The sequence below is a fragment of the Cinclus cinclus genome, chromosome 30 (genome assembly GCF_963662255.1).
Source record: "Cinclus cinclus chromosome 30, bCinCin1.1, whole genome shotgun sequence".
NCBI lineage: Eukaryota > Metazoa > Chordata > Aves > Passeriformes > Cinclidae > Cinclus > Cinclus cinclus.
The window spans coordinates 3,331,753-3,344,275 of NC_085075.1; the positions used below are offsets into that span (position 1 = coordinate 3,331,753).

Below are 12,523 nucleotides of genomic sequence, written 5' to 3' on the forward strand. Positions count from 1 at the left end.
GCTGAGCCCGGCCCCATCCCGAGCCACCCGCGGGCCCATCCCTCCCTCAATAAAGTGGTCACCCCACCCCGAGCCCTCGCTCTGCCCCTTTTGTGCTTCCCAAGCCCTCCAGCCCCCAGGCGGAGCTGACACAGGGATACAAACCCCCCCAGCTTTATTCCTGGGGGGCCGTTGGCACCCGGGGACCCTCCGGAACAGAGCGGGGGGGGCAGGCCGGAGGGAGACCCCGGGGCTGAGGTCCATCTGTCCATGCACCCACAGCGGGGTCGGCACGGTGGCCGCGTCCAGAGGTCGGGCGGCCGTGGGTGGGGGCGGCGTGCAGAGGTCCGAGCGTGGGTCAGGGAGCCGTGGGGGCCACGCCCGGGCAGGGCTCACTTGCCCCCGGCCATGATGCGCAGGTACTGCAGCGCGTTGCGGGCGGCCTGGGCGCGGGCGCCGTCGCGGGAAGGGGCGGCCCCGTGGCACACGGTGGTCGGCTGCGTGGAGAGCTCCACCAGGCACTGGTGCAGCCCGCTGAGGCTCAGAGCGTCTGGGGACGCACAGCGGGGTCACCCCGGGCTCCCCCCCGAGCTCAGAGGGTCTGGGGGGGGGGGGGCACCGCGGAGTGCCCGGGGCTCACCGATGTCGAGGTAGCTGATGGCGAAGCTCTGCTCTTCCGAGAGCTCCTGCAGGAGCGCGCAGGCCCCTCCCGGCGCGGGGGCCGCCCCCCGGCTCCGCAGCTGGCCCAGCTTCTCGCCCGCCGAGTTGCGCAGGGAGTCCCAGGTGCAGCCGGGGGCGCGGCCCCGCAGCCCCTCCAGCCGGGGGCACGTCTGGGGAGGGGGCACGGGGAGGGGGGGGAGATCAGGGAGCCGCCGAGCCCACGGGGGACCCGTCCCGACCCCCCCGAGGCGTGGGAACCCCTCCCCCGGGAATGACGGGACGGCCGTGGGGCCACGCTGGCCCAGCCACAACCCCGACCCCAGAGCGTGGCCCGGAGCGGGGGGGAGGGGGGGGGGGCAGAGGGGCGCTCCGGGGCGGCTCCGGGGTGCCCGCGTCCCTCCCAGTGTCCCCAGTACCATGTTGAACTGGTCCTCCTCGCCCTCGGCCTCGCTGCCGTCCCGCGGCTCCATGGGCACGTTGTGGATCCGCACCAGCATCTTGGCGGCCGCGTTGCGCTTCGCCAGCTTCTTGGAGGTGCCGCTGCCTGGGGAGGGGGCTCGGGGTGAGCCGGGACCCCCCAGCAGCGCCCCAACCCCCCCGGGGAGCCCTCCCTGCCCCCTCACCGATCTCCACGAATCTCTCCACGCGGCAGGTCATGGTGAACTCCTTGCGGTGCGCCGGCCCCGACTCCTGAGTCACCGTGTACTCGGGCAGGCGCCAGCCCTTCTGCACCACCAGCTCCTGGGGACACCGCGGGGCCAGCACGGAGCGGGGACAGCCCCACCGCGGCGTCAGAGCACGCGGCGGGGTCCGGAACGGGGAGAGCCGGCCCAAGATGGGGATAACCGGCCCCAAAACGGGGATAACCGGCCCCAAAAGGGCGATAACCTGCCCCAGGATGGGGATAATGGCCCCAAAACGGGGATTACTACACCCAAAACAGGCAAAACTCTCCCGAAAAGAGGGGTAACCAGCCCAAAGCAGGAGTAACTGTCCCTAAAGAGTCTAAGCCATCCCAAAATGGAGGTAACTGTCCCCAAAAGAAGAAAAACTGTCCCAAAAAAGAGGAAGAGCCCCCCAACACCATCGTGTTCCCCCCGCTAATGGGTAATGTCACCCCCCCAGGGCCGTGACCCCCACCCTGGCCAGGTCATCAACCCCAGAATGGGAAGGGCTCCCGAAGCAGGGGCAGGGGGATCGGTGTCCCCTCGTGTTCCCCCCCCGGTGTCACTCACCTGCAGAGCCCCCACGGGGTTACACTCGGACTGGGGGGGGGACACCGGCGTCTTCATCTCCAGGGGGGGGACCCTGTGGGGGCACAGGCTCAGGAGGGCACCCCAGACCCCTTGGGGGGCACAGAGGAGCCGGGGGGGGGGGTTGGGGTGGGGACACGGTGGGCCCCCCTTACCTGGGTGAGGGGGGCGGCGCGGCGGGGGCTGGGGGGGCCGCGGCGGGGCCGGGCTCTGTCGGGGGCTCTGGGGGGAAAGGAGAGCTGGGGGGAGGGGGACGTGTCAGAATCACCCCCCTCGGGACCCCCAGGTCCTCCCAGACCTCCTCAGGCACCCTTGGGAACCCCCAGACCCCCCCCCCCCCCCCCAACCCCCAAAACCCCTGGAGCTCAGCAAATCCCCTCAAATCCAGCAGGAGCCCCCTTTGGGCACCCCCAAACTCCTCCCCAAAGCCCCCCAAAGCTGTGGGTGCCCTCCCCCCCTGCAAACCCCCAACCCCCCTGGAGAACCTCGGTGCCCCCCCAGCCCCCACCTGTGCTCCAGGGGCTCCAGCATGGCCCCCCCCCCCTCTGAGCAGCCTCAGGGCCACCTCGGCCGCCTTGTGCTTCGCCGCCTTCTTGCTGGGACCCTGTCCTGGGGGACAGGGTGGTGAGGGGACACGGGGGGACACCCCAGGAGTGTCCAGGGGGACATGGGGGGACACCCCAGGGACCCCCCAGCAGCACCCAGGGTTTTGGAGATCCCAGAGTTTCCTTCCTGGTGTCCCCATCCCAAAGCCCAGGGGGACACCCTTGGGGGCAAAGGGGAGGGGGTTCCAGCCTGGGGACATGGCCTTGGGGTCCCCCTGGCACAGGGGATGTCCCCAGGGGGGTTTTGGGGTCCCACCAGTGCAGGTGACATCCCCAAGGGGACAAGAGGGACAGGGCGGCCCAGGCTGGCTGTGGGGGGTCCCCAGGCTGGCTGGGTGGGTCCCTGGGGGTCCCTGGGGTTCGGGGTCCCACCGGTGCAGCTGATGTCCCCGAGGGTGACGCGGAAGGTGAAGTTGGGCTGGTGGGCCTGGCCCTCGGCCTTGAGCAGGTCGTAGCCGGGGGTGCGTCCTAAGCGAGTCCCATACTCCTGCAGGAGGCTGATGGGCGTCTTCCCGGGGCTGGCGGCCACCATCTGCTCCAGGCTGGCACAGGGACAGGGACAGGGACAGGGACAGGCACAGGGACAGGCACAGGGACAGGCACAGGGACAAGGCTGTCAGCGGCAATGGGGCACAGGCACAGGATACAGGGCTGACACTGCCATGTACTACAGGGACACGGGGACAGGGGTGGCATCTGCTCCACGCTGGGGACAGGGCTGTCACCAGGGCTCAGAGGGACCACGGGTGGCAGTGCCGCAGGGCACTAGGATACAAGAATGGGGATCGCACCGCTGGGGACACACAGGAAGGGGTGGCATCACAGCAGAGGGACATGGGCACGGGGTGGCACTGCCATGGATTGTGGGGTGGCATTTATGTGTAATGTGGCGACACAGGGACAGGGATGGAGGCCCTGCACTGTGTGGGGACAGCGGCGGCACTGCCACAGCGCGGGGACAGAGGGACAGGGGTGGGTGCAGCTGCCACTTGGGGACACGAGAGGCAGCACCGCGGATACGGGCACGGCGATGGCACCGCCACATCGCACGGGGACAGCCCCGGCCCTCCCTCGCCCGCCGCCACACCGGGAGAGCTCCCCGTCCTCCCCGCCCCCTCCCCGAGGCCGAGGCCCGGCCTAGGCCGCCCCCTCCCCCTGCCCGCCGCCGCCGCGCGCGGGGGCCTGTGGCGGTGCCGGGGGAAGCCCCGGGCGGTGCCGGGGGCTGCCGGGGGGCTCCGGGGGTCCCGGTACCTGGGGAAGGCGCCGCCGCTCCGCCGGGCCCCGCCCGCCCCCTCCTCGCTCATCCCCGCCGCTCCGGCCGCCTCCCGCGCCGCCAGGGGGCGCGCGGCATCACGGGAGCGCCGCGCCGCGCGGGGCGTTCTGGGAAGTGTAGTCCGCCCGGCGCGGCCTGCAGCGCGCGCAGCCGCCGTCAGCCTCCGGCGGACTACGCTTCCCACAACCCCCCGCGCCAAGGGGGGGCGGGAGAGCGGAGGGGGCGGGAAGCGGCGTCACGTGGTTCTGGGGGGAGTCGTGCCTCAGTTTCCCCCCAGGGGGCAATGGGGACAATGGGGCAGAGGTGGCACTGGTCAGAATGGGAGCACTGGGATCAGACAGGGAGCACTGGGGACGGGGGACACCCATACTGGGAGCACTGCAATAAGACTGGGAGCGCTGGAATGAGACTGGGAGCCCTGGGATGTAAGGGACACCCACACTGGGAGCGCTGGGATCAAAGGGACACGCATACTGGGAGCACTGGGATAGCACTGGGATCAAAGGGCCACCCGTACTGGGAGCACTGGGAGCGCTGGGATGTAAGGGACACCCGTACTGGGATCACTGGTATCAAATGGACCCCCGTACTGGGAGCACTGGGATCGCTCCGGTGCCCCGTGTGCCGCTCGGGCCGGCCTCTCCGGTACCGGGGGTGGTCCCGGTGCGGAACCGGGGCGGTCCCGGTGCCAGCGCCGGTCCCGCCGGTGCGGGGGTTCCCGGTGCCGGTCCCTGCCGGTGCCGGGGCAGCGGTCTCGATGCAGAATCTGGGTCCCGGTGCCGTTTCGGCGTTCGGGTGCGGTATCGGGGGTCCCGGTGCCGTTTCGGCCTCCCGGTGCGCTGTCAAGGGGGTCCCCGGTGCCGGTGTCTCCCGGTGCCGGGGGAGGGGTCTCGATGCGGTATCTGGGTCCCGGTCCCGGTTTCTCCGGTGCGGGGATTGCCGGTGCGGTATCGGGGGTCCCGGTGCGGTATCGGGGGTTCCGGTGCAGCATCGTGGTCCCGGAGCGCTGCCGGGGGGGGGCTCCCGGTGCCCGTGCCGGTCTCTCCGGTGCGCGGGGCGGGGCCGGGGCGGGGCCGTTCCCGTCGGGCGGGGCCGTTCTCGCCGCTCGCCCCGACCGCGGCCCCGGCCCCGGTACCGGCCCCGCCCGCCGGACCCAGCCCCACCAGCACCGGCACCACCGGGACCCCCCCGGCACCGGGACCCCCCCCCCGGCATCACCCGCATCCCCGGGCGTGGGGCCCGGAGCCCCCCCAGGTACCGGCACCGGCACGGGGAGGCCGGAGGGATGCGCCGGGATGGGGGGAGGGCGGGGGCAGGACCGGGGATGCGCCGGGATGGGGAGGGGGCAGCGGGGACGCGGCGGGGCCGGGGCGGGGGGGGGGGTCACGGTCCCCTCCATCCCCCGGTGCCCCCGGGCCGGGGGGGGCCGCGCCCTCCCCTCCCCCTCCCGGACGCGGGGTCCCCGAGGGGGGAGGGGGGGGGGGGAATGCTAAGGGGGGGAGGGGACGCGCGCGGCCTCTTGCACACGCGCGTGCACGCGCGCGACGCCCCCCCCTCCCCCCCCCCCGCACCCCCGCAGCCGTGCCCGAGCCCCGTGCGCGCGCTCGTGACCTCTTACACGCGCGTGTCCGCGTGTCCGGGCGCGCGTCCGTGCGTCCGTCTCCCCCACCCCCCCCCCCCCGCACGCGCGCGCACCTCCCGTGGGTGCGGACCCCCCCCCCTCCCCCCCCCCCTTTGCACGCCCCTGTGCCGTCCCCTCCCCCCGCGCCCCCCTGCCCCCGTCACCCAACATCCCCCGCACCCCCCGCGTGTCGCGACAGGGCGCCGTGTCGCGACATGACGCGCCGGCGGGGGCGCTGTTCCGCTCCCGTCCTCCCAGACCGCGCTATCGCGACACGGGGCCGGCGCTGTCGCGTGTCGCACGCGACCCCGTCCCCCCGCTTTGTCCCGAGCGCCCCCCCCCCCCCCCCCCCGGGCGCCGCTCCCCCGCTCCTGCCTCAGTTTCCCTGGGGGTGGGGAGGGGGGGAGGCTCCATCCCCGGCCGGGATGACGTCACCGTGTGACGTGATGTCACCACGGGGGGGACACACGCGACACCTGGAGGGGCGGGTCGTGTCCCCCCTCCCCCCGGGTCCCTCGGGGTGACGTTCAGCCCCTCCCCCGCCACCCCCCTTGACTCAAACCGCCCCCCCCCCCCCCCCCCCCCAGTTTTAGTGATGACATCATCGCCGGGCGCACTGTTGCCATGGCAACTGTTCCCCGCCCCGGGGACCCCTCGTGCCTCAGTTTACCCCCGGACGCCGTCGCGTGCCCGGGGGTGACCCGGCACCGGCACTTCGGGGGGCGCACGGGGGGAGCAGGGGGCGAGGCGCGGGGGGAGGGGGGGGGGGGGGGCACGCGAAGGGGTCACGGGCGAGTTCGGGGGCTCCCCTGGCTCCGCAGGGCTCGCACCTCCGTGCAGGGGCCGCAGCCGCGCCCGGGGCTCCTGGGGGGGCTCAGCGGTGTAGGAAGGGGCTCGCCCCCCCCCTTGCGGGGTGCCCCAGGGCCGCGCTGACCGCTCGCCCCGCAGGCTCCGGCCATGGCCTGCCTGCACGAGACCCGCACTCCGTCGCCGTCGCTGGCGCTGCCGTCGGACGGGACCCCCGAGCAGGAGCTGACCCCCACCCAGTGCGTCCTGCGAGACGTCCTGCCCGCCCCCAGCGCCCCCCCCGAGGCCTGGCCCCGCCGGGGGGGGACCCGGCCCCCCGAGCTCGGCCCCGAGGCCGCGGGGCCGCTGGCGGCCGATGCCGCCCACCTGCGCTGCCAGGCCGGGGGGGGGTTCCTGGAGGGGCTCTTCGGGTGCCTGAAGCCCGTGTGGAGCATGATCGGGAAAGCGTACGCGGCAGAGCACAAACACCCGCCCGAGGGTGAGCGGGGCCGGGGCGGGGGTGGGGGGAAACGGGGTGCGGGGTACGGAGGGGTGGGGGGTAAAGGGGGGGTGGGGGTAAAGGAGGTTCAAAGCAGGGTCCAAGGGGGGAGACGAGGGGATGAGATGGACAAAGGAGGGGGTGAAGGAGGCAAAAGAGGGGTGTGGGTGTGCGGGTGCCGTGGTTGTGGGTGCCCCGTGGGGATGGGGGTGCCCTGGGGGCGTCCTGGGCATTGTTGGGGGGGTGGGTGCCACGGCCGGGGGTCCTGCTGGGGTGGGTGCCATGTCCAGGGGTGCCCGCAGACCCCTGGGAGGTGCCGTTCGAGGAGATCCTGGACCTGCAGTGGGTGGGCAGCGGGGCGCAGGGCGCCGTGTTCCTGGGCCGCTTCCACGGCGAGGAGGTGGCCGTGAAGAAGGTGCGGGACCTCAAGGAGACCGACATCAAACACCTGCGCAAGCTCAAGCACCCCAACATCATCACCTTCAAGTGAGCGGGCACTGCCGGCACCGGCGGGGGCACGGGACACCGTGGGCATTGGGACACCGCAGGAATGGGGCATGGGCACGGCATGGGGCGTGGAGCATGCTGGAACCTGGACACAGCCTGGGCATGGACATGGCACAAACATGGGATGGGCACAGCACGGACACAGCATGGGCATGGAATGGAATGGACACAGCATGGGCATGGAATGGACACGGCATGAGCACGGCATGGACACAGCATGGACACGGCCACAGAGGTCACGGACACACCACGGGCATGGGGACCCCTGGCATGGGCACTGCCCGAGGCGGGCAGGACACGCCGCCGGGACACACCTGGTGGGGTGTCCTGGGTGAAGCGGTGGCCCCGGTGGCCCCGGTGGCTCCCGGCAGGCGCTGAGGTGCCGCTGTGCCCGCAGGGGCGTGTGCACCCAGGCCCCCTGTTACTGCATCATCATGGAGTTCTGCGCCCAGGGCCAGCTCTACGAGGTGCTGCGCGCCGGCCGCAAGGTCACCCCGTCCCTGCTGGTGGATTGGTCCATGGGCATCGCCGGCGGCATGAACTACCTGCACCTGCACAAGATCATCCACCGCGACCTCAAGTCGCCCAAGTGAGCCGGGGACGGGGCTCGGAGCACCCCTGGGTGCCCCTGGGCGTGGGGACGTGCATGGGGGCGGGTGCCGTGCCGCGACCGCGGCACGCCCTCGGCAGTGCCGTGTCCCTCCTGTCCTGTGCCCGTGCTGGTGCGCGCCCATGAGTTGTGTCACCGTGGCAGTGCTGTGCTCGTGGTGGCGGCGTCCCCTCAACAGGAGCACACTCGTGGGCAGTGCACGTCCATGGCGGTGTCCCGTGGCGGGGGCCGTGCCATGGTGGCGTTGTGCCCCTGGCGGTGCCACGTCCATTTTGGAATCACGTCCGTGTTGGTGCCATGTCCATGGTGGTGTCCCATAGCAGGGCCGTGTCCACGTTGCTATTGCTCCAGGCTGCCGGTGTCCCACGCCGGTGCTGTGTCCGTGTCGTCCCCCGCCCTGTGCGTGTCAGTGTTGTCGTACATTGGTGCCCTGTCTGTGCTGTCACTGTCCCCTGTCCCTGTCCGTGCCGTCCCCTGTCCTTTCCCTGTCCGTGCTGTCCCCGCCGTGCCGTGCCGTGCCGTGCCGTGACCCGGTGGTGCTCGCAGCAGTTGCATGCCCGCGGCGCTGCCGTGCCCGTGCCGTTGGCGTGTCATTGGCGTGGCGCTGAGCGCGTGTCCCCAGCATGCTCATCACCTATGACGACGTGGTGAAGATCTCGGACTTCGGCACCTCCAAGGAACTCATCGACAAGAGCACCAAGATGTCGTTTGCCGGCACCGTGGCCTGGATGGCCCCCGAGGTGATCCGCAACGAGCCCGTGTCCGAGAAGGTGGACATCTGGTGAGGCTGCAGGGACATCGAGGACACCCAGCTGTGGTGGCACTGGGGACACAGCAGTGGCAGGCAGTGGGGAGAGGAGACGTGGGGATGTCAAAGACACGGAGGGCACCAGAGATCAGGACAGTGGGGATACTGGGGATACTGGGAGTGACATGGCAGGGCCAGATCACATCAGGGCCTCAGGAGCAGGGGACACTGGGGACGCCAGCGCGGGTAGCGGTGAGAGGACAGCAGGAGGCCCCTGTGGGTGACAGGGACAACGGGTGCCCACAGGTCCTTCGGGGTGGTGCTGTGGGAGCTGCTGACGGGAGAGATCCCCTACAAGGACGTGGACTCGTCGGCCATAATCTGGGGCGTGGGCAGCAACAGCCTCCACCTGCCCGTCCCCTCCAGCTGCCCCGACGGCTTCAAGGTGCTGCTGCGCCAGTGCTGGTGAGTGCCCACGGGGACATCCTGAGGGACGCCCTGGGGACGCTCTGTGGACACCCGTGGCATGGGGGACCCCACCACAGATGGGGCCAGCACGAGGAACCTGCCCCCATGGGCAGGGCAGGGCAGGGGTCCCCTGGTTTTAGCGGTGCCCCCCATGTGTCCTGTGCACCCTTCTCGGCCACTGCTCCCCAAAACCTTCAGGACCCCCCAGCCTCCTCCTGAGACCTCCCAGACCCTCCCCCCCGCATTCCCAGGACTCCCCCAGCCCCCAGCCCACCCTCAGGGCCGTGTCCTTCCCCCAGGAACAGCAAACCCCGGAACCGGCCGTCCTTCCGCCAGATCCTGCTGCACCTGGACATCGCCTCGGCCGACGTCCTGTCCACCCCCCAGGAGACCTACTTCAAATCCCAGGTACCCAGATCCCAGCACCCCCAGTGTCCCAGGACCACGGGCCCCAGCACCCAGCGCCTGCGATGGCCAATGCCCGCCGTGCCCGGGGTGGCCGGACCCCAGGGCAGTGACAGCGCTGTCCCCGTGCCACAGGCCGAGTGGCGGGAGGAGGTGAAGCTGCACTTCGAGAAGATCAAGTCGGAGGGGACGTGTCTGCACCGGCTGGAGGAGGAGCTGATCAACCGCCGGCGCGAGGAGCTGCGGTGGGGCCCTGCTGGGGGCACTGGGAGCACTGGGAAGGGCTGGGGGCACCAGGGGGTGGTGGGGAGCAGGAAGGGCTGTGGGTCACCGTCCCTTTTGCGGGGCCGTGAGATTCCCGTCCCTGTCCCCCGGCGGGTGCCGTGGTGTCCCCGGCTCCACGTCCTGACGCCACGCGTGTCCCCAGGCACGCGCTGGACATCCGGGAGCACTACGAGCGGAAGCTGGAGCGAGCCAACAACCTCTACATGGAGCTCAGCGCTCTCATGCTGCAGCTGGAGCTCAAGGAGAAGGAGCTGCTCAGGTGGGTGGGCAGCACCCCCGGAAAGACCCCGAAGCAGCGCCCAAACAGCACCCCCAGCACGCCCTGTGCCCATCCCGTGGTCACTCCTGGCCCTTTGTCCTCCCCATGGTTGTCCCGCGGCCACTCCCCCCGGCCACGGCCGCTCCCCCCCCCACCCCCGGCCGTGGCCACTCCCCAGGCCCCGCTTGCCACGGGCAGGGGCGCGGGTGCCCACGCGTGGCCCGTGGCAGGCGGGAGCAGGCGCTGGAGAAGCGCTACCCCGGGCTCTTCAAGCCGCGGGTGCCGCGGGGGCTCCTGCACGGCAACGCCGTCGAGACCCTCATCAAGAAGCGCAACGTGCCCCAGAAACTCTCGCCCCACGGCAAGCGGTGAGCGGGGGCTGGGGTCCCTCGGGGGGCACCTTGAGGTGGGGGAGATGGAGGGAAAAAGGGGGTGCTGGGGATTTGGGTTGAGGAGGTCCGGATGTGGGGTCGTTTCGGGGACTGGGAGGACCGCGTTCTTTGGGGTGGGGGTGTCCGGGCTCTTTGGGGAGGGACCAGACGCTCTGGGTGTGCAGATGTTTGGGGTCCTCGGAGCGGGGGTCGGGTCCTTGGGGGAGTTCTGGGGCTGCGGACGCCGGTCGGTGTCCCTCGGAGGGAGGGGTTGTTTTTTGGGGCTGTGGGTATCTCAGGGCCCCTCCGGTGCCTGGGTCCCCATCCACAGCCCTTGCCCGTGTCCCTCCCCGTGTCCAGCCCCGACATCCTGAAGCCGGAGGTGCTGCTGCCCAAGCTGGACGCGGCCATGACTCAGGTGGCCCTGCCGGGGTGTCCCAAGGGTCCCCCGTCCCCCGGGCGCAGCCGTCGGGCCAAGGGCCGCCACCGCAAAGCGGGGCCCCGGGGGGGCTGCGGGGAGCCGGGACCCGAGGCCGGAACCCCCCGGGGTCCCCCCGCCACCGCCGCCAGCCCCGACATCCTCGGGGGCACCCTGGAGGCCGCGGGTGCCCCCCCGGCCACGGTACCTGATGTGGGACCCGAGGGGGCAACGGGCACCCAAGGGTCCCCCCCGCCGCAGCCCCCCACTCCCGGGGAGCCTGAACGGGAGAGCGGGGCCGGCCGGGGAGGGAAAGGGGGGGCCGGGCAGCACCTGACCCCCGCGGCTCTGCTGTACCGGGCGGCCGTCACCCGCGGGCAGGTGAGACCCCAGACCCCCGCGTCCCTTTGTGGGGGAGCGAGGACACGGGGGGAGCCCTGGGGGGGGGATGGATGGATTCCTCCCGGGAAGGGGCTTGGGGAGGGGGCGTCAGGACTCCCGGCTCCCTCGCGGGGTGGGAGCAGATCGGGACCGAGGGGGGGCACCAGGGGGACCCCAGCATCCCCTCCCTGTGCCCCCAGAAACGGGGGGTCTCGTCGGAGGAGGAGGAGGGTGAAGTGGACAGCGAGGTGGAGCTGCCGCTGCGGCAGAGGTGGGTGCTGTCCCCCCGGCGGGTGCCCGGGGACACCTGGAGGGCACCGGGGCTGCTCGGCCCCCCCTCCCCGTGTCCTCACGCCTGGCCCCCCTCGCCCCTCCCCAGGTGGCCCCCGGGGATGAGCAAGCGCCAGTCGCTGTCCACCTTCAGCTCGGAGAACTTTTCGGACGGGGACGGCGACGAGGGCCACACGAGCGAGCCGTCGCACAGTGCCACCCCCGACGTGGGCAGCACCAACACGGACGAGCGCCCCGATGACCGCTCCGAGGATCTGCTGTCCCAGGGCTCCGAGATCCCGCTGGACGCGGCCCCCTCCGAGGGGCCCGGCCGCCGGCATGGGGGGCTCAGCCCCACCAAGGTGATGCCCCCACCCAGGGGCACCCCCGGGGATGGGCACCGAGGGGTGGGGGGAGCCCTGAGCCCCTCAGATGGGGTTGGCAGAGGGAAGGGGGGGGGGGGGGGGGGGGGGGGGCCAGGGACCCCCAGGAATGGGGGTCTCTGAGCCCCTCAGATGGGGTTGGCAGAGGGAAGGGGGTCCTCAGCCCACCCGAGGGTGGCCAGGGGTGCCCCAGCCCCCTGTTTGTGTCCCCCCAGGTCTCCGAGGACTCGGACTGTGACAGTGCAGAGCTGGACCACTCAGGCAGCGGCGAGGGCCCCCCCCGGCCCACAGCCCCCCCGGGCCTGTGACCTGTGTGCCCCCCACACCCCCCCCCTGCACTCCCCCACTTGTACAGCCCCAAATATTTATATAAATATCTATTGCTCTCTACTGCTGCTGCTGTTGGGGGGTTCTGGGGTGATAAACGGGGGGAGCCCAAACCCCCAAATTCAGAGCAAGGGATAATGGGGGGAGGAGGTGAAGGGGCTGAGCCTCCCCTTCCTTACTGGTGGCACTGGGAGGGGTGGTGGCAGCACCCGGGGGGGGTTTGTGTCACCCCTGGAGAGCCCAGGGGGGTTTAGGGGGGGGAAGAACAGAGAGGGAACAGAAGCAACAATAAGTTCCCACTGAAGACCAGGCTGGAGGGAAATGGGAAGGATTCCCCAAAAATTCATCTGGAGGGTCAAAGCTCCCTCCCTCCCCCTCATATGGGAATGGGTTCATCCCATTCCAGTGGGACCCA

At 71.6% G+C, this 12,523-nt stretch overlaps 2 protein-coding genes across 2 annotated transcripts; one reads left to right on the forward strand and one right to left on the reverse strand.

Annotated features, from left to right (window-relative positions):
• Positions 1 to 239: 239 nt before the first annotated feature.
• TARBP2 (TARBP2 subunit of RISC loading complex) lies at positions 240 to 3,845 on the reverse strand. Its single transcript, XM_062511092.1, is given in 10 exon segments — positions 240 to 529; positions 620 to 802; positions 1,046 to 1,183; positions 1,263 to 1,380; positions 1,875 to 1,947; positions 2,048 to 2,131; positions 2,401 to 2,432; positions 2,434 to 2,501; positions 2,870 to 3,039; positions 3,749 to 3,845. Coding segments are annotated over 10 exon segments (1,077 nt in total). The 5' UTR covers positions 3,802 to 3,845; the 3' UTR covers positions 240 to 371.
• A 2,503-nt stretch (positions 3,846 to 6,348) lies between these two features.
• On the forward strand, positions 6,349 to 12,089 carry MAP3K12 (mitogen-activated protein kinase kinase kinase 12). The gene is made up of 13 exons (XM_062511093.1): positions 6,349 to 6,676; positions 6,979 to 7,162; positions 7,581 to 7,772; positions 8,416 to 8,574; positions 8,848 to 9,006; positions 9,309 to 9,417; positions 9,550 to 9,659; positions 9,842 to 9,958; positions 10,189 to 10,326; positions 10,690 to 11,128; positions 11,329 to 11,399; positions 11,508 to 11,760; positions 11,997 to 12,089. Exons 1-13 carry the CDS (start codon positions 6,349 to 6,351, stop codon positions 12,087 to 12,089), a joined length of 2,352 nt encoding a protein of 783 aa, XP_062367077.1.
• Positions 12,090 to 12,523: the final 434 nt, after the last annotated feature.